The 24,704-nt window shown below is 37.4% G+C and overlaps 2 protein-coding genes across 2 annotated transcripts in view; one reads left to right on the top strand and one right to left on the bottom strand.

Moving 5' to 3' along the window:
* The window catches only part of LOC132119361 (small glutamine-rich tetratricopeptide repeat-containing protein alpha-like), a 184,717-nt gene that overhangs the window by 21,941 nt on the left and 138,072 nt on the right, over window positions 1-24,704 (top strand). The gene's annotated exons all lie outside the window — the stretch shown is intronic.
* Window positions 1,371-19,838, bottom strand: LOC132119350 (puromycin-sensitive aminopeptidase-like). Its single transcript, XM_059529215.1, has 23 exons — window positions 19,524-19,838; window positions 16,479-16,563; window positions 16,246-16,323; window positions 15,924-16,045; window positions 15,046-15,153; window positions 14,419-14,619; window positions 13,607-13,703; window positions 13,488-13,521; window positions 13,132-13,246; window positions 12,859-13,023; window positions 12,546-12,650; window positions 12,291-12,351; window positions 11,252-11,361; window positions 10,916-10,979; window positions 10,675-10,814; window positions 10,444-10,578; window positions 9,754-9,973; window positions 8,838-8,980; window positions 8,125-8,181; window positions 7,929-8,036; window positions 7,513-7,668; window positions 7,342-7,389; window positions 1,371-2,385 (listed from the first exon to the last, which is right to left on the bottom strand). The coding sequence occupies exons 1-23, from the start codon at window positions 19,797-19,799 to the stop codon at window positions 2,239-2,241; spliced, it is 2,775 nt and encodes a 924-aa protein (XP_059385198.1). The 5' UTR covers window positions 19,800-19,838; the 3' UTR covers window positions 1,371-2,238.

Genomic DNA, 24,704 nt, shown 5'->3' with positions numbered 1-24,704 from the left:
ACGCCATGTTCTTGCGTCACTGACTCCTTCTTGTAAATGAAAAACAGCGACGGTTTGTGAATCTGTCATTATCGCTCTCCGGTGGAGAGGAGAGGTACTACACTAACTGACCTCGAGCACCACATGATGTGTGTGACGTGTGTAGGAGCAGCTTTGGAACGAAACTCTGCAGGACCCCGGCCCTCCAGGAGCTGAGCCGTGCACCGTACAGTATCGGACCCTTTCGCGGGATCCACTCTCCATATTGGAATGACTGACATAGTGTAAGCATATCAATGAATGGGACAAAAATGTACAGTATGTCAAATTAGAAGTAGAGTACCTTAAGTGATTTGATCCTGAAACCGGGCATGGGTGGATTCAAGTTTTTACAATATCATTTTATACTCTCAAACAATTTACAGACGATACAATATTTCATACCTGAGCATATCTAAAAAAAAAAACATATTTCATATAGGAATTTACCATTTTATATGATTTAATTAACTATGACAATTGTAAAATGATCAATTCAATTCCAATTTTCCACAAGACTACCAAGCTACTAATGTGTTGAAGCTGGAATACAGGTGAATTACTTGCCTTTTTAATTAGCTTTGCATATGCAAGCAATCCATTGCACAAGGTTTCTCTCTTGCGTCGGATGCGATTGCCTTATTTCTATGTCATCTCCGGCAATAATGCAATAAAAATCTTGTGAAATCATATTCTGACACTATCATTGCTGTTTGAAGTCTGCCGTTCAAATTCACTCATGCAAACCTCAGGCAGGCCGCATGTTGCAGTGAACACAAGCTCCCAACAGAAAATCTATGCACACACACAAGAAAACTTTCATCGTTACATCTGTGCTTCAGTGTCCCAAAACGGAGCACCTGTGATTCTGATAAAACCAAAGTCCTCGTCTTTCCTCCCGCTGTATCTGCTGCACATGATTTAAATCATTAATTGCATGTATATTCGTAAGTGATGTGTCTTTGAAACACTCATCTGAACAGCGTGAACCTCATAGGGTTACATGCTCATCTGTATATAGTTTACAAAATGCACACAAATATAAAATATTAGAGCTCGAGGAGTCATACCTTACATGTACAAATCCAACAAAGCATTCCCACAATGCAGTTGTGCCCATTGTTTCTCTTTTTCTCATCTTCTTTAATGAACATCAATCATATTTTAAAACAATAGCACATTTCAGGGACACATTTAGACAGAATCTGATGATCACGAACTCTGCGTGGGGCGCCATATCTGATATTAAATTCTCTTGGTTTGATGTTCAACAATGATTATATGAGCCCATTGTGTCTCGGCTTGTCAGTGAATAATCATTTCTCGGAGTTTGAAACCAGGTTCAATCATGATTGTGGGGGGGTATGCAAACTAGTCTAGATTGCTATTTTTGATTTTAACAACAGTAATTAATCATTTAATACATCTTATGAAATGTTTCTTTAACAGCATTGGGTTCATTTCTTTTGCAGGTTCTGGAGGTATAAACCACTGGAAGTGCCGCAGAAAAGGTGACAGTGACGTACAGGAGACAAGGGCAAAGATCAGAGATAACACGTTTGTGTATATATAATCACATTTCAGATTAACTGAAGGTCTCAGAACTAATGCTCGCAGTTTACAATATACACACAGTACCATGCTTATGCGTCTTCAGTCCTAACCGTCACTAACGATGGGATTCAGAGCTGTTTCACCACAGAGTCTGTTCAGTCAGTATTGCATCCCAACCTTTAAACCCCATTCTGCCCAGTCACACCACAGAGGATTATGGGTAAAATGCATATACAGCCAAATACTAATAAAAGAGGTGGAGATCGTCATTTGTACAGAACAAAAGAAAACGTAAATTTAAAACGGAGCGAAAATCAACATCATGCTTGTTTTTTTTTTTTTTTTTGTGAATGTAAGGAAAGTGAGATGATTGTGTAATAATTCCACTGTAAGAGAGGAGTGCCACACTGAGGAAACCATGTGTGTACATGCATTACCAGCTCATAAAATAACATGTGTTTCAGTCACAGCTCTGCTCGAGTGCACTTGCAGAATGGGGTACTACGGGAATCACAGTCTCACAGTTTCCTAGTCTCACTTCTCTGTACTGACTCTTGGGTAATTCTTAAGATGGAGTTGCAGTTTTGTAATCGTTTCGGTTTTCGCTGAAGATGATGCTCATTTTGGAGTGAGGGAGCAGGTCAGGGAGGGGTCAGAGTTCAGAGGTCAGACGGAGGGTGCTTTCCGCTGCAGCAGGTACTGGTGGATGTCTTCTGCGTCTCTCTTGAGCCAGGCAGCGTTCAGGAGAATGTTCTCGCAGCACTGCTGTACCGTACGCTCGGCCGCTGGAGCGTGATGACTTTCAAAGAAACTCTGAAAACAGAAAAACCACCGACATTCTCGTTAAAAACAGCAACATGTGCTGGTTATCAGTCTCTTTTCAAACTCAGTTCATCTGGATCACTGTACATTGATTACGATATCGATGTTGACGATATCGATATTACGATGTTGTTTTTATCATTTAAAACCATAATTAAAAATGCCATTTATTTTCGTGATTCGGCAGATTATTTGATGAATAGATAGTTCAAAAGAACAGCAATTATTTGAAATAGAACCAAAAAAATTTTTTTTCAATCTGATAGTTCACCTTCAGTAGCTGGTACAGAAGATGATTAGGACCACGCAATAATAAAAAAAACAAAACCATCTCAAGATTAAAGTCTTTAAATTTTGAGTAAAATGTTAGGGTTAAACTCATTAAATTACAAGAAAAAACTCGTAAAATTTCGAGGAAAAAAGTCAAAATAAAATGTTGCGATTAAACTCATTAAATTAGAGAAAAACTTGTTAAATTTCGAGAAAAAAGTCGATATCAAATATTGAGAATAAACACATTAAATTACATGAAAAAAATTGTTACATCTCGAGAAAAAAAAATCATTAAATTTCAACAAAAAAGGTCTAAATAAAATGTTGAGAATAAACATTTTTTCTCAAATAAAAATTTGAGAGATACTTTGATGGATAAAAAGTTCAAAAGAACAGCAATTATTTGAAATAGAACAAAATAATTTGAGAATAAACATTCATTTCATGTTCATTTCACCTCGTTGGACAGTGTTATTCAGCGGCGGAGGTTAGACAGTAATGCACTGGGGAGTAGTGTATTTTACAATCCACTGGGTTCAAGCCTGTCTTTTGCTAAACTCACTCTTCGTCCTTTTCTCATCAAATATCACATAGGAAAAGTGGAAATCCGTTGCTTAACGATTGTTTAATAGTAATGTATTAATAAGGGGTAGGCTATATGGAGGGCTTTGTTGTCCCAATATGGCAGCATCTATTTAATAATTTTAATAAAATCATTATTATAAATCAATGTTATTATTGCATCCTGTTAATGTACAACAATACTGAGGTGCAAATAGTATCTGCCACTATAAGTACAAATAGCATCTAATTAGCTACTATTTATTTACACTTAGCCTATTTCAAAGATCTGCTACTTTAACATAACGTAAATAGAATGGCTATTTTCACTTAGTGTAAATAGCACACATCTAAAATGCTGCCGTTGTCACTTAGTGTACATAGTACATATAACTATTTTCACTGTAAATCAGGGCTTGAAAACGAAAAGAAAATTCAATCGGTTCACTCAGAGCAGAATCGATATTTTAACGTTTCTGTTCCTGCACTCCACTGAATTATCACCGGTTCGGGTGGAAAAAAATACTGGTTAATAACGTTAACGGCTTTACAGTTCTTACCGTGCGCTAGCTCGTCGGCTTTGTTGGAAGGAGGACACCGACAGGGAGCTCGGCAGATCATAACACTTGATTTATTAAACATGAAGAGGTGAACGTTAGGAATTAGCCACATCTGATTACACAGTGTGCGTCATCTCTCTCTCTCTCTACCTCTCATAACTGCACGTAGACTATTCTCCCGATATTACCTTTCTATCTTATTTAAAGTTATAGAACATTAATTTTAACCTTAAATTTCACTCCCTACAATAACAGTAATGTAATAATAATAATGAAGTACAGCGTTTTATTTACTCAAAAAGAAAAAGAAAAAATAGAGATCTAACGTTAGTCAATAGCCCGCTGTGGTTAGTCATCTTTTCTAGATTTTGGCCAAACGTAGGCTACTAAAAAAAAAAAATCTATCAACACTTTAAAGACATCAAAGTTTTTTTTTTTTTTAAAGATATTTAAAAATATTTGCTGCATTGTAAAAAAAAAAAAAAAAACCCAAGGATGAAAGATTGCGTTTTGAAAGTAAAAAAAAAAACTTGCGGCATTGCATTTTATTAGCCCTATTACTTTACGAAATAATGAAGGCTAAAACGCCTGTAGTCTAAAGCAAAATGTTTACAAACATTATAAAAACAGCTATTAGTTTCTCTCGAAAACAAAACAAGTTTAGTCTAAAAAACGTCAATCCAAAAACAAATTAATTTAAGCTGAAGCTGATGCCTGCATCTCTCATCCGGCACAAATCCAAATGTTTCCATGTTCCCGACGTATCTGGATGCTAAAATATTATTTATTATATAGTGTTTGTACTTTTATCTACATAAAACATCATCATTCAAATCGGCATTATCAGCACAGTGAGGTGCGGTCACTCTGAATGCAACATGTTGTACAACGGAGCAGTCTAACTTTTTATTGGTTTCTTTAAAGGCCCTTTCACACCGGATGCGTAACGAAAAAGCGAAACGAAAAAACGAATAGTTCGCGTGCGAATAGTTCGCGTCAAAACCATTCACATCAGCCGCGACGCGAATTTGCGATGTCTGTGACGTTCAGAGAGCTTCAACATTCCAAAACTTTCGCGCCGACAGTTGAGAAAATGGACACTTCAACATCATCATCCAGTGAAGACGAGCTTTTCATTTTCTTTAAAAGACAGAAAAGAAGGTTTTGGGTGCACCCAGTCCTAAAGAACAGAGAGTCTGAAGGGGAGTATGCCAATCTTGTACAGGAGCTAAAACTTTATCATGGCCGGTTCCGCACTTACTTTCGGATGTCTGTGGGACAATTCGAGGAGCTCCTTCAGATAGTGGCACCGCATCTGACGAGACAAACCACAAACTTCAGGGAACCAATTGATCCGGAGCAGCGTCTGGCAGTCTGCTTAAGGTGAGCTGTCCTCTTAAAAACATCAGCCCATAGAACACACACACAAGTAATCAGAAGATCCGTCATTTTTGCTGTGACGTCACCTTTGTTTCCTTGTATGTGATTGGTTGAAGCCTTTTTGTCGCCTCAAAAGTAAAAAAAAAACGACATCGAAGCGAAAAAAATAAAAGTCGTTTTTTCGCCTCAGCACATTTGCATTCGGTGTGAAAGCACTCATTACACAAACAGCTGATCAAAAAATAAAACCATCGCGCGCATTATTCGCGCGTCAAAATCGCGTCCAGTGTGAAAGGACCTTAACTCTATTTTATTTCGTTAATGTACAGGCTTTAATAAAGCAAAATTATGTTGTGTCAGCGCGATGGTCATACCAAAGCTGATTGGTTTAAGCAAGACATTAGGCTGTTCAAAGCTTCAGCTTTTGCAAAATAATTAAAACTGTAAAGCTTTTGCAAAATAAAGAAAACTTCTCTCTGCAATTTCGTTTTCCTTTCCGAAAACTTTAGAACGTGTCACAATGAACCATAATTTAGCACACTTTTTCTTTGGTTTCGTTAATCTGTCAATATGATTTAAGTGAAATACATTTAGTGTATATCCCTATTCCTTTTTATGTAAGCCTATAGGGGTTAGTTTTTCTGCAGGTGTGTGATCTGTTGAATTCATCTCACATATCCTCAGATAAACTCTAAGGGCGGTGCATTGCCATTGAGACTGACCAATGATGAGTTCACAGCTGAGAGGACATTTCCCTCGCTGGCTTCAGCGTCACATTTGCAAGCCGTACTTCTGGAATTCATGATTCATTGACAGCAAATTTCAAATATTAAATGGAACGATAAAATAACGTTATTAACCGGTTAATGGCCATTTCAAATTTTTGGATTCTGTTCGGAACTATAAAATTGGATTTCGTTTCTGTTTCTGTTCCTGTCAAAATTTTGTTCGTTTTCGTTCCTTGAATCGGTTCAGAGCCCTGCTGTAAATAGCAACTGACGGGTGTCTAAAGTCTAGCCGCAGGCAAAATATGGCTCGTAGATGAACTTCAGACGGCCCGCAGCTTGTCTATTGAAATGTAGGCTATTATATGTGGCCCACCACATGTTTCACAATGTTAACACAAGGTGATAGCACAAAATTTTAGCCCAGATGTATCAGTAAAATGTGAGTGACAACCAGATGAAACCTCTGTGCCATTCTCAACAACACTGACGCGTCAGATGCAGTTAGAATACTTTTCAATCCAAAAAATTAATATTTACAATGGATTAACTGTATTAACACTAAACCTTAAACACTAAACACTAATAACACTAAACACTAATACATTATTATTAAAAAACACAATAAGCAATTGATTTAAATTTTCCGATGTGACATTTGATGAAGAAAAGCGAGTTTGGAAAAAGATGCACTTGAACCAAGTCGATCGTATCAGTCGCTACTCCCCAACGCATTACTCTCCAACCCACCCCACTGAAGACGTTAATTAATCGCATCCAACGAGATAAAATGAACAAGACGCAAGTGTTTATTCTCAACTTTTTTCCTCGCAATTCAATTACTTTTCTCGTAATTTAATGAGTTTTTTCTCAACATTTTATTTTGACTTTTTCTCGAAACACAACTTTATTCTCTAAATCTAATGAGTTTAATCTCAACATTTTTCTCAACTTTTTTTTTTTCTTTTTTTCACAAACTTTAACAATTTTTTTTCTCAAAGTTTAATGACTTTCGAGATGGTTTTATTTTTTTATTATTGCTTGGTCCTAATCCTCTTCAGAAACTGGTCCCCATTGACTTCCATAGTTTGCCATACATAAAACCCCAACTTTTGAATGGAAATGTATTTTAATTAGCCTCCCCAAAAATAAAATAATTTAGAATGATTCACTAATGAATTTTAATGACTATTTATTTGTTAACTTGTTCCACTTATTCACACACACACACACACACACACACACACACACACACACACACACACACACACACACACACACACACACACAAATCCAATACAAATAAACAATTTGGTTTTGCAAGCAAGTTCTAATCTCCCCAAGTGCGCTATCTAGTCTACATTACATTTTAGAGCAAAAAATAACTAGAAAATGTACATTACATTCACTTGTCTGTCTAAAATGATTTTGTAAGTGAAAACGCTCACCTTAACTTCAGCAGCCATTTTATCTATTGCAAACCCATCCGCTGTCAGCTGCAGTGAAGAAACAAAACGAACGACGCATCAAAACTGTATACATATATTCATGATTCACAATCAATAAACTCGGTCTGCTACTGTATTTCCCATCTTAATTGTGTACTGCACTTCTTTCACCTTGATGAGTCTTGATATGAGGAAGCCGCCCTGGTAACGGTTATGAAGTTCTTCCCAGTTGTCCTTAACAAATTTCCATGCAGCTTTGCGCCCCTGTTTGCTGCTTCCAGCTACGCCCCCGATAACAGACACCGTGTCCTGGGGACGAACCTCCTCCTAAAAATACCACAGCCACACTCAGCGTCACTGTTCACACTTCTGGAGACTTTTAATTCCCACAGACTCAGATTAGAGCTCAGAGAATGAGTGTCAGATAAGATTTCTAGTGAGAATGATGAGAGATGAAAATGGTGCTTTATCGATCTCCTGAGGAAAACGGATGCTTTGCAGCTTTAAACAAGTGTGTTTCTGGTGCTTTAAAAGTTTCCACAGTCTGACCTCTTTTCTAGAGTAAGTGTGTGGGTGTGCTTTCGTACCGACAGGGCAAAGTTAAGCACTCTCTGGATGAGGTCAGGGGCGGGAATGGCTCCCAGCACTCTCTCGATGCGGTTCTTCTCCTCCTGCATGTCTGCCTGCTTATGAAGCTGAACACAGAACACGAGAGATGCATTTTATTTATCCGCACCTTCAAGGCTGTCGCTGTGTAATGTTCAGACGCGTGCTAACTATCACCTTGAGCATAGTGTCAAGCGTTGTGCTGTCTCCGTGCTTCAGAACTGTTAGGTACACCTAAAGGGAATGCAGAAACACCTATGTTTAACAGGGACATGTTCGAGCCAGTACTTATAAAAACTACAGGAACAACATTTACAAAATCAGCCGATAAACATGTCCGGTTACACTTTATTTAATGTTATATGCCCTTACTATTATAATAACAATTATCTATGCATAACTACATGCTAGTAACCCTAAGCCAAACCCTTATTCTAACCCTATAGTAAGTACATGTAGTTAAATAATAGTATTCAGTACTTAAATGCATAATTACACTGTAATAAGAACAGCTTAAAATAAAGTATAACCACATGTCCTGGCGATGCACCAAATCAAACATTGTCAGCTGAAAGCAAAACCAAACATTTAGGACTGTTTCAATATTACCCAAAATAATTAACTAGATTATAATTGTATAAACAAAAATGGTTGGATACTAACTAGATACTGTTATTCCAGCACTAGCGTCCTCACAGCTCACATGTACACCTGTTGTAGTTTATCCATGTCTAGCGCAAAATAAACACTAAGACGGCCAACACACACCATCTGAAAAACGCTTGGTATTTTTTTTATCACCAAAATGTCAGTTGTCCAAATCTTGGTGCATCACTGGTACACTGATGCAAAAGTGTCCGTATTATAAACAGAAATGCGAGACGACTCACTGGACTCCTGAGGTCTGCGGGCAGGATCTGTTTACCCTCCACATGTTCTTTGAATCTCCGCCGGGCCTCTTCCAGAGTGGCCTTGTGCCCCGCTTTACCCAGCTTCCCCAGTACCAGACCCCGCAGCAGGGCGTCCAAATGTCCTGAACGAGAGACATGGGGAGAAGAGCAACCACGGATTACAATGATATTATACAATATAAGATATTAGTCAATGCCTCTCAGGATCTGTAGTGCTTATCTTTTACATTACATCTTCACATCTTTCACTACATGCCATTTTAATGCCTATTTCAAGTAGTTATATTTATATATTTTATATTTAAATAAGAAACGCTTGAATGCTACATGTCATTTTTAAATGTAAAATAGATTAATAGTTATTATTTACATTTATTTATTAATATTTATATGAATATTTATATGAATCAATAACATTTATTTTGAAGTTAGTATCAAAATTGGTATTTAAAAAATGCACAGTGCAATATCACTGTTCCTGTTTTGGAGTTAAAAAAACCCTTGTATTTTGGTAATCCCAACCATATATTAAAAGCAGATTATTAAAATATATTAATATTTGGCTTGTGAAATCGCCATGGTTATGACATCACATTTACATAACCAACACCCTTTCAACTTTTAATAACTTGACAGGAGCTCTGTCACTCATTGCACTCATAACAGAGCTCATTTACATAGGGAACATATAAAAACAGCCTGTTTAAATAAAAAAGGGCAAGAAACTGGTCAAATCTATTTGAGTATAAGTGGAAAACGTGCCACAAAAGTGCAGAGTATGACACATATGTTCCACAGATTTAAAGAAAGTCAAAGAGGTTTGGAATGACATGAGCGGGACTCTTTATGGCAGAATGTTCATATGCCTTCATGAATTGTGAGTTCTGGCTCTCACCCTCTCCGGTTTTGATGTCCCAGCCCAGCTTCATGCCGATAGGGGTGAAGAGATCTCGGATGAACTCCTGGATGTCCTCGTGAAAGTCGGTGTGTGAGAGCAGAGAGGACAGAACACCCAGATTACAGCTCAGGTCACTCCACACCGTGTAGTTCGGCTCATTCACAAAGGCTTCCATCACCTTCAACACCTCCACAGTACTGATCATACCTGCTCGAGCCTGAGGGCATTACAGACAGAGACACAGCACAACACTGTCAAAACCGGATGGATGGGAGGAGAAACAGAAACCAATACTGATATTGTTGAAATTGCATTTCTCAAGAAACATTTCAGCAACACTGAACACAAAGATAGCAACACTGGAAAAAAAATTGTATTTGTATATTATATATAATTAATATTTCATTAGTAAAAAAAAAAAAAAAAATCTACAGAAATGTTCCAATAGATATTACAAATAACAACATCCTCTACACCTTTATTGTTTCAGCAAAATGCCCACTTATCATTTCTCAGTATCCATACAGGTTTATTAGGTTTTTGTTGGAGTCTTGAAAGAATCTGACTTCCACAAGACACTTCACTCAAGTCTTAACCATCAATACTTGAGACTTGACTCCAGGTGGAGATCTGAGCCTCTACTCTGACTGGCAAATCAATGATTCAGACGCATGTGTAGTGTCTCACCAGAGAGAAGAGGTCGTTTTGCAGACCCAGGCGGTCCACAGGCAGCAGTGTGAGGTCTCTGATACCAGGCAGCAAACTTTCCAGCATGGCTGAGCTGTACTGGATCCTGTAGAATCCCACGGTACCGGGATTAATCTGCAACATGGAAGAAGATGAAGAATTTCAATCTTCATTGTTATTTACATTATAAATCGCCTTTTACGTGAAATGCATAAAACGCAGCAATCTGACCTTGATCCAATGGTCAGGTGCAGTGTTGGTGATGTTTACTGTGGTTTCGGGCTGGTCCAGCAGAACCTTCATCTTGGTGCAGCTCGGGTCCTCACTGGTGCAGATGCTGATGGGAACCATCCAATTAGGGCAGTTCTCATCTAGCACATAAAAACAGATATTAGGGTATAACGGAGTCAGAAAAAGACAAATAAATAAATCGTTAAAGTCAGCAGATCCAGTATTATTTATTTGCATGTACCATTACGTGGTCCGCTAGCACAGAACTTCTTCTGAGAGATTTTCAGCACGCGGTCACTGCCATGCTGGAGGAGTATAAATATATATTTCAGCTCTGATTAAATCTGGTATTGCCAAGACAACAGTTGTTACTACCAGACGATCCCTGAGAAGCTCAGAGTCCATCTCAGTTAGACTTCTCAATACCCCGAGGGGTATTTTAATTATATTTGAAACTTTAGGGGAAAAAAACATCCAGAAAAAACACACACACACACACACACAATCCCCTAGTGCCGGGTCGGATCAAAACAAAACAAAACCATTATGTTTATGAGAATGGGATTGTAAATGTTACCTGCTCTTGATCCACTACTATAATAGGGAAGCCCATTTGTTTGGTCCAGGAACTCATCACTGCAGCAATAGGCTTCCCACTTGTTTGCTCCAAACACTCCCAAAGGTTTTCTGGGATAGAGAAAGAGAGACGTCACACCTGTCATTTCTGACTACACAACAATTAACAAGGCATAATAACACTGGTGCATGATCACACACACACCCACAACACTCCCACCACACACTATGTCGTGTCAGAATTACAATGTAACACACTATGTAATTACTACAGCTGTAATCCTTGTTGTTTGGATCAGACTGTGGCTGTATTCTGAATCATTTCCTCACGGAGACATTTTCCTACATACACTGAGCACAAGTGAAAATTAATGGTTTTACATATATATAGGTTTTTTTTTTTTTTTTTTTTTTACAATTGTGCTGAGTTCCAGGATGTGTTCTCAATTATAAAGTATTATAAGTATCATTTCTAACAATGTATTAAAATGATTTAGGTTGAAAGAACAAACAAACATGAAATGCAGATGAAGATCAAGCTAAACACTGAAAGAAATGATGTTAGAAACATCATCCCACATTTATCCAGTGAAACAAAATTATCAGTTTAAACTGAACTGAGCAACTTAATTGAGTTTTCTTCATGTCAAATAAAGCCTAAGCTTGTAACACAAAGACTTCAGAATCTATTTTATTCATATCTAATGTTGCGATGAAATGAAAGTAGTGACCTATGTTTTCTAATGCACATCTGAGTGTAACAGATCATTGAAAAAAAAAAATGTAGGATGGTGACTTGGGTATATGTATTACATCAAACAACTCAGACTTGTGTATTATTTAATTTAAAATAGAAACTATAAGATATGTAAAAACTGTAAACAAATAATTGTGAAGAGGCAGTTATGTGTATAATCATAAGACTACACACTAACAAAAAAAATATTTGGTTTACAAGGTCATTAGGATGTTTAAAAAAATGTTGAAAATTATTAGAGGGTCAAAGCTTAATCTACACAAAGACTGTCATGTTGACTTACCGGTAGATGCATTTTTGTGCTGAAACTTCAAAAGGTAAGCATTCATTCCCTTTCTAAAATCCTAAAAGAAAGATAATTTAATCAGAAATTATTCAAAACCAGAACTGTAAATGAATCTATAAGTCTGTATTAGCAAGGGCTGGTCATCTATCAGATTCATCACAGACTCCAGCACAACGGACAGATGAGCAAGCTCCTGTCTGACAGATTTACACTGTGAATGTCTCTCTGCAGCTGGCTGACGCGACCCCTCACCTCATCGCCAATGTAGTTATGCAGCATGCGGATGACAGAGGCCCCTTTGCTGTATGATATGGCATCGAATATTTCATCCACTTCTGAAGGGTGTCCGACATCAACCTGCCATTCAAAACACACAAGCTCTGAAACATGACTCCGATCAATATTTCATCAGGCTAAATCTGGGTCTGCAATTTAAATGCTGTAAGTGATAAGGCAGTCTGACAAACAAAGTGCACATCAAAACTTCCTGCTATCCACACAAACACCAGAGACACACACTGAGAGATCGGGGGTAATGAGAGAGATGCACTCATCTGTTGCAGACCTCGATAGGGTGGCTGTTATCTAACGCATCCAGGTCCAGAGCTCTAGTGTAGTCCGCAGATACAAACTGGGTCCAGATGTCGTATTCAGGGAAACAGTGGTCCACACAAAGATACTCGATCCAAGATGCAAAACCTTCATTAAGCCACAAATGAGTCCACCATTCCTGCAGCAACAGAAATTTTCTCAGCACCCTGAATAACATTCAAATATCACTGTGACCTACAAAAACTATATGTGGCGTACCTTCCACACAGAACATTTGGACACTCACCATGGTCACCAGGTTCCCAAACCACTGATGTGCCAGCTCGTGGCCGACTACCAGAGCGACCCACTGCCGGGACGACGCACACGAGTTCTTTGGGTCAATCAGCAGAGCCGTCTCCCTGTGATGGGATGAACACAACATTCAAAAAAGCCAATTAAAACTGCATAAGAACAGAGTGCACAACAAAATGTGGTTTATATTGTTCAGATATGGCTGGGAATTAACATGCTACCAAGACAGATCAAATATTAAACAAGGTTCTCCTGAATGGCTGCTCTCAAAAATCAGATGGTTCTGCGTTTCCATGTTGATTTGTCAACTCTCAAGTTTGCTATTAAATCATTTAATTCAAAAGTCACCTGTAAGTAACAAGGCCCCAGTTTTCCATGGCACCTACAGGACGCAAGAGCACCAAAGGTTAAAACTGAATATAACCATGTGTATGAGCCATTTAATATTTCAAGAGAATGATACTAACCAGCAGCAAAATCGGCAATAGCAATTAGATCAATTTTAGGCAATGGATAAGGAACACTGAAATAATCTTTATAGAATGGAAGGGTCTTTGTGGCAACCTGAAAAAAAAAAAAGTAAAATAAAAACGTTTTTACAAGTGAACACTTTCACACACTCAAAAAAAGTGTTATTAACATTAAGTAAAATTAATAATATTAATAATAATTAATAATATAGTAATAATAATATATTATTACAAAAAGTAATAATATTACTAAAAATAATAAATAATATTTTTTAAATACATAGAGTTTAAACGTCTGGGGTCAGTGAAGTCTTTTTTCATCAAGGCTGATTTGCAAATACTGTAAAACACTGTGAAATATTATTACACTTTAAAATAACAGTTTACTATTATCAATGATAATACTTTTTTTTTTTAAACATAATATATTTTCCCAGGATTATTAGAAGAATAGAAAGTACAAAACAACAGCATTTATTTAAAAAAGAAATTATTTTTAACAATATTAAACTTTTTACGTTCATTTTTTCAATCAATTTAAGGCTTCCTTGCTAAAAACAAAAACGAAAAAGCTTTCTTAAAATAAATAATGAATAAATAAATATGTACTGACCACAACTTTTTGAATGATAGTGTATATTTTTAATCAGATGTTTTGAAATAAACCATTAAAATAAATTTTTTTTACAAATATTATTATTTATTAAGTTTGTAAAAGAAATGATGCGATTTTGCTGTTTGGACTATTTTGGACATTTTAAATGCCAAAACATGCAAACAGTTACAAACTGAGAGAGCAGTTCTCATACCTCCAGTGCAAATTTCCCTTGCTCTGCCTTTCCGACAGGTGTGTACACTCGGACCGTCACACCATCTGATGACTGACTCTCCACAAAGTCATACTCGCCAATGACAAACGCCACCAGGTAGGTGGACATGATGGGTGTAGTGGCAAACTTCACCTCCACCAGGCTCTGATCCTCTGGATATGGCTTTCGATCAATGACATTCTGCACAGAAAAAGGAAAGTCAGGTTCAATTTGCAGCTTTTTTTGGCCACAGTGTGGAAGGGGCAGGTTGAATGACATGTAAATAAACTGTAGTTGGTCACTTTACATGTAAATTGATGAAACCACAAAAACAAATCACTTCCAAAGAATGCTAAAAACCAGTAGTAGAGGTTAGTAAATCAATACAATGGTACAAAATTCATTTTCAAAAGAGAGAAGGAATGTGACTGGTGCACATCCCATGTCAAAACTTGTGTGCCGTATGTGTCATGACTCAGAGAATGTACATCAGCTTGGGGAGGCACAACGCCTCTGGGCCTGTGTTAGATAATGCACACGTCTGACAGTAATGTGAATCAACTCATTTAAGGACGTTTGTTTCCAGAGGCAAGCGTTTAAAAAAAAGAAAACAAAATTGAGACGTACCATATTTGACAAGGCTATTCTGTCCTTTGGGATGATAAGGGTGATGTCAAAAGTGGCTTTGATAGCGGGTTCGTCCCAGCAAGGGAAAGCTCGACGTGCGTCCGTGGCCTGGAGGTGAGAGACGGCGAGATGGGAAGAGACGACTCCGGGTTAGCATGGGTTGCAGTGATTTAAACACGTGCAGGGATATTTGCATGGCATCAAAACACAAAGATGCACAAAAACATTATATTCTGATCCTTTCTTTGTTTCTTTCTTTTTTATTATGGCCCAGTCAGGTCAGCAGATTGGATTTTCATTTGCCCCACCAACATTTTCACTGGCCCAGTGACAAAAGAATTTGGCCTATTTTTATGCAGTGTTTTTATTTCTTATTTTTGTTTCATTCTTCATTAAATTCACAAACCATTTTGGTTGGCAGTTCTTTTAAAGAAAAAAAGAAAAGAAAATGCAACAAGCTGGAAAATATACAGCTGTTATTTAACTCCATAAACAAAACACATTTTTGCTAGTAAATATTAGGCCGAAATCCAAAACACTGCCCTGCCAACATTTTCACTGGCTCGGTGTTAATTTTTATTCATAACAAAGTTGTTGTTGTTTTTATTCGTTTCACGTTAATTTCACAAAATATTATGTCTCCAGTATAATAAATTGCTTAATTTTCCTCAATTCCAAGTATAAGAGCATACGCTGAATGATTATGTGAATGTGAAATCGTCTTTGTCGAGAGAAACGGTCAAGATCTCAAAGGAATGACTGGGCAGGAAGAGCGAGGGGGGGGGGGGTATGACAAATGACAGGGCTAAAGCAAACAGTGGCAGAGAAAGCCAACGAGCAAACAAATGAATGAACAGAGTACTCTGATATGAATTTACCTCAAACTGTGTGACGGCAGCATAGCGGTTCTCTCCCGAAGGAGTTGTGTATTTACTCCTATAAAAGCCTTTCATTTTGTCGTTCAGCTCTCCAACAAAGTCTATTTTCAATGATCCCGACCCTGAAAAACAAGTCACCCATGATTAAAAAAAAAGGAACATAAAACAGAAGGACAGAGAAAGGAAGGCCCATTCATCTTTTAACAGGAAGCTGTTCAAGCCACCTCAATGAGACAATAAACCCTCTATAGCAACTAATTACACAGAGATTGTTGACATGACAGCAGCAGGCTCCATCCAGGACAGCTTAGGAGGTCTTTACCTTTTTGCAGAATGCTGGGGAAACATAGGGTCACCTTCTCATCCTCGTTCTGATAGTTAAATCCTGTAGCGTTAATTTCTAAATGGACGGGGAGAAAAATGAGCACAGTTAATCCTAAAAATAAACCAGACTATAAAGCATTTAATGCAGGTCGAACCAGCAATCAGGCAAAAGTCAAGCAAATACATCAACTAAATGTGGATTACGGTTGGTTTTCAGAGTTTGGCACTCACCTTCCCCCCCTTCAGGCACAAAAGAAGCAGTAATTATGTCTATATCAGCACAGTTCATCACAATCTGGTTTGTCCCTTGTGTAACCTGTCGAGAACAACGACACAGGCTTCAGTTTTAACATTCAAATGGGTCCGTTTGTTTCATGATCCCCAGCTCTCAGTGTTTGGTGTGTGGTTTCTTTTCTAGCAACACTCCATTGCCTTTAGCAAGCATTGGAAACCTTCCTTTGTTTCATACTGTATCAGATAACAGCAATAAAAGTGGAACAATCTCACGTCACCTACACACAGCAGAGCCAACCAATGCAGGGAAATTCTTCCTGGTTTAGTAAATACTGAAAAAGCCTCTTTCTCCGACACAAAAAGAGAAATTTTATTAAGCATGGATGCATTAAATTGATGAAAAGTGATATTTAGGAGCATTCACAATGTTACAGAAGATGTCATATTCAAATAAATGCTATTCATTTGAACTTACTTGTCACTAAAGAATCCTGGAGAAAAAAAAATATCACAGTTTTCAACATATTAACCAGCACAACTGTTTTTAACATTGACTGATAACAACAAGAAATCAGCATATCAGAATGAATTCTGAAGGATCATGTCACACCGAAGACTGGAATAATAATGCTGGAAATTCAGCTATACATTTACGCATTTAGTAGATGCTTTTATCCAAAGCGACTTACAGTGCATTCGGGCTATACATTTATTTAAACAGTATGTTTGTTACCTGGGAATTGAACCCATGACCTTTCGCGCTGCTAACGCGATGCTCTACCACTGAGCCACAGGATTGGAACACGAGAAACATCTAATTTAAAATGTAAATATTTCTCAAATTTAACATTTTATAGTATATTTGAACATATAAATGCAGACTTTGTCTCTCAGTAAGCCTTTGTGAGAGTAAGCTACTTCTTGTAAAAACACTAGAAAAATCTTCAAAGTTTTCAATGGTAGTGAAAGTACCCTGTGTCTTGGGATCACTACCATTTAGCAGTTTTTTTTTTGTTTTTTTATCTTTGCTCATATCACAGTACATAAGATTTCCCTTTTCCTGTTTTGTTGTAGGAAATCTCCAGGAGTACGAGCAGATACGACACCCATGGAAAAAGAACCACCTGAATCCTCGAGGCTTTGCTGAGGCTCAAGGGCCATCTCCTGCTGCTGCTATGAAATTCTGACGTGTGCATATATAATCAGATTATGAATAAAAAGAACACCAGTTTGCATGGCATCTCATGTTGCAATAGGCTGTTTAAGACTGTATTTGTTGCATAATGCTGAAGTGAAACTTTCACGGGACGATGAATAGCTTTCAGGCTCCCCTCATGTCCTTAAACTAGTTTTCACAGACAAATACATCCCAGAATCAGCACTGTTTTAATTATTCCTCAATTGAAGTAGTAACACACTTCATTTTCAGTGCATTAGATCCCAAATAATGATGCACATTGTGTTTAGAGGTGTGAATCTGCCAAGATTAAGCTTTAGAGAGCACATGTAGCTTGTTGAAGCTGGATGTGACTTGGATGCAATGTGTACACTCACTGGCTCTGTGACAACAGGCCGCCCCTAGCAATACATTTTAATGGGGTTCATAAATGTAAGCCAATGACGGTCATGATGCGCATTGTGGGGGATGTAGTTAATCTCATGCTCTAATAAGTCTTGGCATCATGACAACTTCAACAGCAAGGCTACTTTCATTAGACTGGGGTACAACATGACAGTGAAAAAGTGAAGTGACATTCAGCCAAGTATGGTGACCCATACTCAGAATTTGTGCTCTGCATTTAACCCATCCGAAGTGCACACACACAGAGCAGTGAACACACACACACACTGTGAGCACACACCCGGAGCAGTGGGCAGCCATTTATGCTGCGGCGCCCGGGGAGCAGTTGGGGGTTCGATGCCTTGCTCAAGGGCACCTAAGTCGTGGTATTGAAGGTGGAGAGAGAACTGTACATGCACTCCCCCCACCCACAATTCCTGCCGGCCCGGGACTCGAACTCACAACCCTTCGATTGGGAGTCCGACTCTCTAACCATTAGGCCACGACTTCCCAACTGGCCATGACTTAACATGTAAAGCTGTTGGTCTATAAAAAGGCTCCACAAACAATCTTACGCAGACTGGACCCATATTTCGTCACATCTGGCCCGCACTGACCTCAACCGTCTTCTGTTTACAGCATCAACCACAGTAATTTACCCAGTAGTAAATACTGTGATTGTACTGATAAAGATAATATTTATATATATATATATATATATATATATATATATATATATATATATATATATATATATATATATCTCATTACAATCACAGTGTATATATATACACATATATATGATAGGTAGATACAGATATAGACAGACATGTAGCATTTAATCAGCATGAAATATGTACCAAACTAATAGTTAACCCCACATTTGAGAGGTTTTATATGTTAGTGCATTATTTTACTGTAACCTCGGGCACTGCACTGTGATTACGGTAAGCTATAAAGTATCATGTAAACTGTCAGACGGGCTCAGAGTGACTCAGGAGCTTGTAGACTGGACTGATTCGCCGCCTCGAGAACGTTACCTGAAAACTATAACCTGGAAGGCGGTTAAATTACGACATATTATGTTTGTATTTACGTGCTTTATGACAGCAGTCCTGCAGGCTAACTTGGTTAGCGGTGTGGTGCCAGTTAGCGCTTTAGCTTGCGGGGCAACTACTTAACTGCTTGATTCTATTTACTGCGAGAGGCAGACCTCAGGGGACAGCAGGTTTAAGTATTTAACCTTAAATAATCAAATTCTAACATGCTGGAACGCGTAAATGTGAAATACGTGGTGTGTAAAGCCTCTGTCTGCTTCACTAGCAGGTATTGTTAACTTAGCTTGTTAGATTAGCAGCGACAACAGTATCAGCAGTTATACAAATGCAAAGTGAAAAACCAGGGTTAACCTGAACATGGCATGACCCTGGGGCCCTAAGCAGAGGGGACAGAAGGGCTGCATGGCATGGGGCTCACATTACCTCCACGGCTGCCTCCAGTTTGCCCTCGAAGGTGAAGTCGATGAGCTCGGGCTTGAGGCGCAGCCCGTAGTTGACGGGGTAGACGTCAGTGGGCAACCGCACGAAGGGCCTCCGCTCGGGCATGCTGAATAATGTCGATACGCTGGAGAGCGAATTAAAACGGACTAGGACTCTGCTTGCTCGAAGAGACACGGGCTTCGCTACTAGAGTCGGATTGCGGGGTAGGGCTAGCCGTATGACTGACAGAGACACACGACAACTCATGAAAAACAACATGCAAACCGTTGGAGATGTTCCTCGTTGAGCCCCGCCCCCTTTTCAGTTAGCGGTGTCCGATATTCTATAGTCGGAGCTTTTCAGTGAATCGGTTGAACTGGCTGAACTGAGGTGAACTGAAAGAGTCGTTCACGAATCGGACTGAATCGGTTCACTGATTTTTCGATGAGTGACCTAAAATGTAAATTAAAATTTTAAAATTAAAAAAATGTAATTTTAATTACAAAAAGTGTTCCTGTGGCTCAGTGGTATAGAGCATTGCGTTAGCAGCGCAAAAGGTTGTGGGTTCGATTCCCAGGGAACACAGGTTAAAAATGTTGGCCTGAATGCACTGGAAGTCGCTTTGGATAAAAGCGTCTGGTAAATGCATAAATGTTTAAAATGTAGGTGAAAAGGTCTATTTTCAATGGCATAAACGTTTAAACAGTTCACACAGAAGTTACTTTCAAACCAAACAGCTTTCTATTCGTCTGTGGCAAACTTGAACCCAGTGCAAAGTCTGTGAGGGGAAATCTTTCGCCCTTAAGTGAAATTCCCATGTTGTGAAAATTCAGAAATGGAGGTTTTGACTAATGCAGCAAAAAAGCAGGATTTTTTTTTATAGTAAAACAGCAGAAATAAAAATATTATGCTAGATCAAATATTACATTAATAAAATATATTATTAAATGTTTTAATAAATAATAAACATTTTATTACAACTTCTTTAAAATCTTTTTAGCCAATAAGCAATTTTATTATTGTTGTAAATTCAAATTATATTAAAGGTCTAAATTAATTTGTTTTTATGAGCCGAATCTGCAAGAAATTAAAAAGACACTTCAAAACGTAATAGTAGCAATGTGTGCCGACATATGGTTTTATTTATTTGTAAAAAAAAATAATAATTTTGTTTAAAAAAATAATTTTAATTTAATTTATTTAGTTGTTTAGTTTTAGAGTTTAGACCATAGGTTTAGACCATAGACTGTAAAAAAATATGCCACGTCATGACGCAAATTTAGCTTCTTTCAAGCGAACTGTTCAAAGGAGTCGAATCTTCGAGCTGAATTGGACTTCTCTCGGAGTGACAGAGAGAGAACAGAAAAAGCTTCAGCAAACATATGCACTATATGTTCAATCTACAGAGGGCGCACCATGGCCAATGTTTTACGGGTTTTGTTTTTATTTTTTATTTTTTGTTCAGAATATCATACAATTTTACACTGAATGTTATTTACTCACGCTTTTGATAGTTTTAATGAAAAAATTAAAAAGATACATCTTTAACAAACTACATCAGCTCAAAAAGACCACGTCGTTCAATGTCCACAACTCTAAAAGTAGTCTATCATTTAGTCTGAAATCTTCATGCACAATTTGCATTAAAATAATTGTGAAGATGCCTCTTTATACTAGTATGCTATCTATAGGTTATCTTTAGGATGATATAACTGAAACAGATCTGAGAACTACTACTTATTTTGTGAGCCCGTGTTTTCTGACACAACAGATAATAATCAGGGATGATTGTGCAGACACTGGGCCTGCCCAGTCAAGGGGCATTTAAAATGTTAAAAACAATTATTAATAAAGCTGCAAGCAGCAATTACGGGGCCAAGCATTACAGAAGCAAGCATCAGACCAACTAAAGAAATTAGTAATTGAAGCCATTTTAGAATGATTAGTTAAAACAGCTGAGAAATCATTAATACAACTAGTAATATGATTTAATGGCTTATCACATTTGATAAATAGGTGGCGCTGTTGTCAAATCGATGTGGTTCTGTCAGAGTTGACAATAGCACACACAAAGTTTGGTGTCAGTGGGCCTCATTTATCTATTTAACATAGAAACGAGTGCAGATCAATGTGCAAATCAACAAATCAAGAGTTCACGTTGTAATTCATGAAATATTTGTATGCTGCCAATCTCATCGTACGAATGAGAAAAACTTTCTTGTGGAAGCAGCACAGGCCTGATAGTTTTGGGGGGCTAAGGTGACAGATAGGGGGACTGAAACCTACCTAAAAAGGCATGGTATAGCGTGTGTAATTATACTAAAACATGAATATATAACCAGTTTACCTGATTCAGTGATGTCTGAGTCTGTTTCTGAGATAACATGCCAATCCGTGGTTGGATTTCCGACACAGCCCACCGTAAACCATCTTTTACACTGTCAATAAGCATAACTGATACTCGAACCAACCATGCTCCAACCAGGGACTACCTTTACCAAAAAGTAGTATAGTTTATTTTATTAAGTATACTTAAGTAAATTACAAGTATATTTTTAGGTATACTTCATGTAGCAAGTATACAAATATCAGTGTTCTAGTAGTATACTTGTAAGTGTACTGTTTCAATACTCCTTGGGACTAAATTGGCCCACTTTCTAGTATATAAAAATAAGTTTAAGTATAACAGTAGCAAACTTTGAGTACACAACTACTATGTTTGTAGTTTGTACTGCAATTATACTAAGTGAGCTTATATGTATACTAGCAGTTTACTTTAAAAATTAAATACTTTGTACACTTTGAAGTATAGTCTCAGTAAACTACTAGTTTAGTAGTTTTATACTGCAAGTATACTCATTAAGTTTTCTTTAAGTGAACTTTACATCATACTTTAAGTGTACTACTATGTCCCTATTTAGGTTTTAATTTGTATATATTTTGTTTTATGAATATATGAAAATACAAAACATCAAAAGAAAGAACAGGGTATCAGCTTGTAAATAAAACCATTTTATTCTAGCTTCCTGCATTTTTTACACGCTTTAATGTGAGTAAGTTTCATCAAAAACATTTTATTCAATATTACAGTTTAATGCTGTTTTATGTCAGATGATCATGTTAGATTACATGTGTTAGTATGTTGTTATTTTTTTTCACTTTGAAATACTGTGCAGAAGATGTGTACTAGCGCCCTCTACCGTGTAATAATGAAAACACGGATTAGGAGTATAGCTCAAATATATTTAGACTTTTTTAAAGTATAAGTCAGGTATACTTAAATGTTATTTTAAGTATATTTCTGAGGAGTACATAAAGCCAATTTCTGAGAAGTACAGTACATAAAAAGTTAACTAAAAGCATACTTTACTATTTTCTAGATTTGCTAACTCATGTTCATATGTCCTCATGGGAACGTCTGTGAATTAACTGATGCTCGCGCCCCCCTTGACAGGTGCTGGCGCTTCCCTAGTTGAAGGGGCTAGCACTTTTTTCCAGGGATTTCAGAACAGCGTAACAGATATTGCGTCATCGGACAAGCGTGGCCTATTTGATAATTTGCATAGGTCAACGATCATGCGCAGATTGGAAAGAAAGCCGTTCGCTAAAATTGGTTCAAATAGCGTTACTTCTCCGAGATAGTGGGTGTTTTTCATATTATATTCATACTGTTACAACTTAAGGTAACCTTTCCGCGATCGCGGGTGTTTCGTGTCAAATTACATTCATACAGTTAAAATTACATAAACACTGTTATGACTTGAGATCCCTGTCCTGATCTCAGGTGTTTCTTGTAAAATTACATAAATACAGTTCTAACTTCAGATACCTGTCCTGATCTCAGGTGTTTCATGTAAAATTACATTAATACAGTTCTAACTTCAGATCCCATGTCCTGATCTCAGGTGTTTCATGTAAAATTACATAAATACAGTTCTAACTTCAGATACCTGTCCTGATCTCAGGTGTTTCATGTCAAATATAAATTAATACAGTTATGGCTTCAGATACCTGTCCTGATCTCAGGTGTTTCATGTAAAATTACATTAATACAGTTATGGCTTCAGATCCCATGTCCTGATCTCAGGTGTTTCATGTAAAATTACATTAATACAGTTATGGCTTCAGATCCCATGTCCTGATCTCAGGTGTTTCATGTAAAATTACATAAATACAGTTATGACTTCAGATACCTGTCCTGATCTCAGGTGTTTAGTGTAAAATGTAAATTAATACAGTTATGGCTTCAGATACCTGTCCTGATCTCAGGTGTTTCATGTAAAATTACATTAATACAGTTATGGCTTCAGATCCCATGTCCTGATCTCAGGTGTTTCATGTAAAATTACATTAATACAGTTATGGCTTCAGATCCCATGTCCTGATCTCAGGTGTTTCATGTAAAATTACATAAATACAGTTATGACTTCAGATCCCATGTCCTGATCTCAGGTGTTTCATGTAAAATTACATAAATACAGTTATGACTTCAGATACCTGTCCTGATCTCAGGTGTTTAGTGTAAAATGTAAATTAATACAGTTATGGCTTCAGATCCCATGTCCTGATCTCAGGTGTTTCATGTAAAATTACATTAATACAGTTATGGCTTCAGATCCCATGTCCTGATCTCAGGTGTTTCATGTCAAATTACATTAATACAGTTATGACTTCAGATCCCTGTCCTGATCGTTTCATGTTCACAATATACTATTCAGTTATGTTATGCCTATTTCACTTCAATAAGTTTACTGACTTTACATCCATTCTTTCATGATTTCTATCACACAAGACAAGTCTGCAGTTAAACCACAGATTTTATTCATCTCAGTACTTTTCCAAAGCCCACTGCTTGTAAAGAACCCTTGTAACTATTCATAATTCTATCCTAAATTGAATTTACACAGAAAGAACATAAGATGTTTGAAAATGTTTGAAGGACTGGTTGGTTCAGAGCTTACAGGATCTTCTGATGTATTATCTCCCAAACCATCACTTTTCTGAAGAGTGGACTGAGAAAAGAGAAAGAGAAAGAAATCGATAAATCAAGAGCATAATAAAATGTTTGAGGGTTAAAATGTGTGAACAGGAACACTGTTGTACCTGTCTCAATGTGAGTGGCTTATCAAACACAATATTTTGTGATTAGCATGAACTCCAATAACCATGTTTGGTTTGTAGTAA

Source organism: Carassius carassius, chromosome 38, assembly GCF_963082965.1.
Source record: "Carassius carassius chromosome 38, fCarCar2.1, whole genome shotgun sequence".
Taxonomy (NCBI): Eukaryota; Metazoa; Chordata; class Actinopteri; order Cypriniformes; family Cyprinidae; genus Carassius; species Carassius carassius.
Note: the sequence above shows the minus strand (reverse complement) of the source record. Positions and strands in the feature narration are given on the sequence as shown.